We start from the raw sequence: 2,338 nt of genomic DNA on the forward strand, positions 1-2,338 counted from the left end.
AGGACAAGAGCGTGAGTCCATCCTTCCCAGAGCTTCTGTGAGTCTGTGTCCATGCTCAGAATCCTTGATGCCTCACTCAGTCAAATTCTGAAGAGGGGCCCTCCCAATGGACCTGTTTCCCTCATCTTTAATTTGCCTTTCGCTGCCCACAGATGAAGCCTAAACTGATAGACCCGGTGTTGAAAACCTGTATTAAATTATGCATTATCTGAAAAGGTAGTAAGGGTTTGCCCGAACGAATGAACAAATCACAGAACCCCTACACTTAGGAATCAGGACCGTTCGACTCTTTTTTACTGAATCGGGTATCGTGCTTGACTTTAGCCACAGGGAGAAGAGGCGGGGTAGACGGGTTTCCTCTTGCTCATGGATTGTTCTTATGTCCTGCAGTTTCAGGCCGTCTGGTCCAGTGGCACTGTTCTTGTCTATCCCCTTGATGGCCGCGTCAACCTCCTTTACCTCGATGGGTTTCATCAAGCATCCGTCATCAACTTTGCCAGTGTATGGGGCACACTTATTTATGTTTGATTTTTTATTTGGTGCTGACGGTTTCTCACGGAAACATGTCTCCAACTCCTCTTTTGAGAGAGGACAAGCGGATGAGGTCGGCGCCCCCTTGATCTCGCGAGCTAGTTGCCGCCAGTTGGTTTTGTAAAGCTGCTGTGTTGCTCTAAACAACGCTTTACGTGCTGCCCACCATTTTTTGGCTCCGGTATTGCTGCCGGGCCTTTTGTCTTTCTTGGCCCGATCTTTTTGAGGCCTCTTGTGTTTGTCCTGTCTTTTCCTACTATTCATTCGTAGGTCGGCAATACTCTCCACTAGTCCGATTCTGAGGGCAAGTGTGTCCGGGTCATTCCTCGTGCTCAAGAGCTCCTCAGCTTGTGTAAGCTGGTCATCTACGTCCCTATGTTTAGGGATCGAAGCCAGTGTTCTTCGGCTGGCTCTTTGGCGTTGGGCTTGATCGTCGGAATTTTCCTGGACACTCTCTGCCTCAGAATCGTGCGAGTCTGTACCTGTCGTTGACTTGCTGATGGTCGTGACCTCCGTCGGGGTGTTTGCCAGGAGCCTGCGCTTGTCTGAGATTTGCTTTGGTGTTGTGGTTTTAAGGATGCTCGCGATGGATTTGTTTATAAATTTGCATCCTGCAAGTCTCACCTCCAATTCCCTCAGATTGCCACCTCCTCCTGCAGTCACTTCTCCCAGGTTTGCCCTTGACTTTGGGTGCCGGTTTGAGGCGTTTCTTGTTTCGTAGAACCGGCTGTCTGTGTCTCTCGTGTTGACCAAGGCCCGACTTCGTTGAAAACCGCTGGTCACACGCGCTGCATGCAAACTCCCCAGTTGGGGGTTGTTTTGTTCCTTTGCATTTTGGGTAATGGCAGGCGATGGAATGGTATTCCCCTGCTTTATCGCAGCGTTAACATTTTGTTCGGATGTTCTTTATTCCGTGCACTTTAGTCACATGGGTCTTAAACAGGCTCACCGTGGGGAAGAGGGTGTCGCAGTCCTTGCAGAACAGCCCATCGACGGGATAGTGGATGATTACCTCCGAGACAGATGTTCTGTCACACACTGGCTCGATAACAATTCCTTCCATGAAGGCAGTTGCATCAGTTGTTTCCTCGCCAGTCTCACTTATAGTCTTTTTTTAGGTCTATGCCCTGCATTATGTCTCGATAACTTTTGTTGTAGAAGGTTTGGGTGGTTATGCTTGTCTCAACCGCAGGGTGGGCTGCCCTTACGGTGCCTTCTTCAATGTTATTTATGTCATCCATTACAGGGTGAGCCGGCTCCCTGGGAGGGGTGACCGGTCTCAGCTCCATGTAAGGTAGGAGGTAATGTCTCAAGGTCGCTGTCTCGGTCTGGACCGAGATGGACCTTGTTGCGGGTTTTAAACATGTACAACCTAATGACTTATCACAACTCGCGGTTGTGGATGAGGCTGCAGGGAGGTTGTTTTTCCAGGATGCTTCCCAGCTGGACTGCTCCATTGAAAATGGAAGCCTCATACTGGTTTTTTGAGAGCAGGTCGGTCTAGACCACGGCCGTCTCGTACTTTTTTTGGTCGTTTGGTCACCCAGCAGCCAGGACTGCTGGGCTTACCGGCGGGGCCAGCGGGGGGGCACGTGAAAACGCCATAGTCGGCAACTACGGTTTCCTAAGGGGTTTTAGTCAGAGTTACTCCCGCCTGTGGGAACAGGCCCAAGTCCACACCAACCCTCCAGAAAGTGCCCCACTCCCCTAACTAACGCACCTAATCTAGACATCCCTGAACACTAGGTGCAAGTTAGCATATCCAACTCACCTAACCTGCACATCTTCAGACTGTGGGAGAAAGCAC

General features: G+C 50.4%; 1 protein-coding gene across 1 annotated transcript; it reads right to left on the minus strand.

Annotated features, from left to right (window-relative positions):
• Nucleotides 1-204: 204 nt before the first annotated feature.
• Nucleotides 205-2,136, minus strand: LOC148142744 (uncharacterized). Its single transcript, XM_087975956.1, has 2 exons — nt 2,101-2,136; nt 205-1,356 (listed from the first exon to the last, which is right to left on the minus strand). Exons 1-2 carry the CDS (start codon nt 2,134-2,136, stop codon nt 205-207), a joined length of 1,188 nt encoding a protein of 395 aa, XP_087832082.1.
• Nucleotides 2,137-2,338: the final 202 nt, after the last annotated feature.

Source organism: Chiloscyllium plagiosum, unplaced genomic scaffold (genome assembly GCF_037043375.1).
Source record: "Chiloscyllium plagiosum isolate Xiang-an unplaced genomic scaffold, Cpla_swu_hap1 HiC_scaffold_28, whole genome shotgun sequence".
Classification (NCBI taxonomy): Eukaryota; Metazoa; Chordata; class Chondrichthyes; order Orectolobiformes; family Hemiscylliidae; genus Chiloscyllium; species Chiloscyllium plagiosum.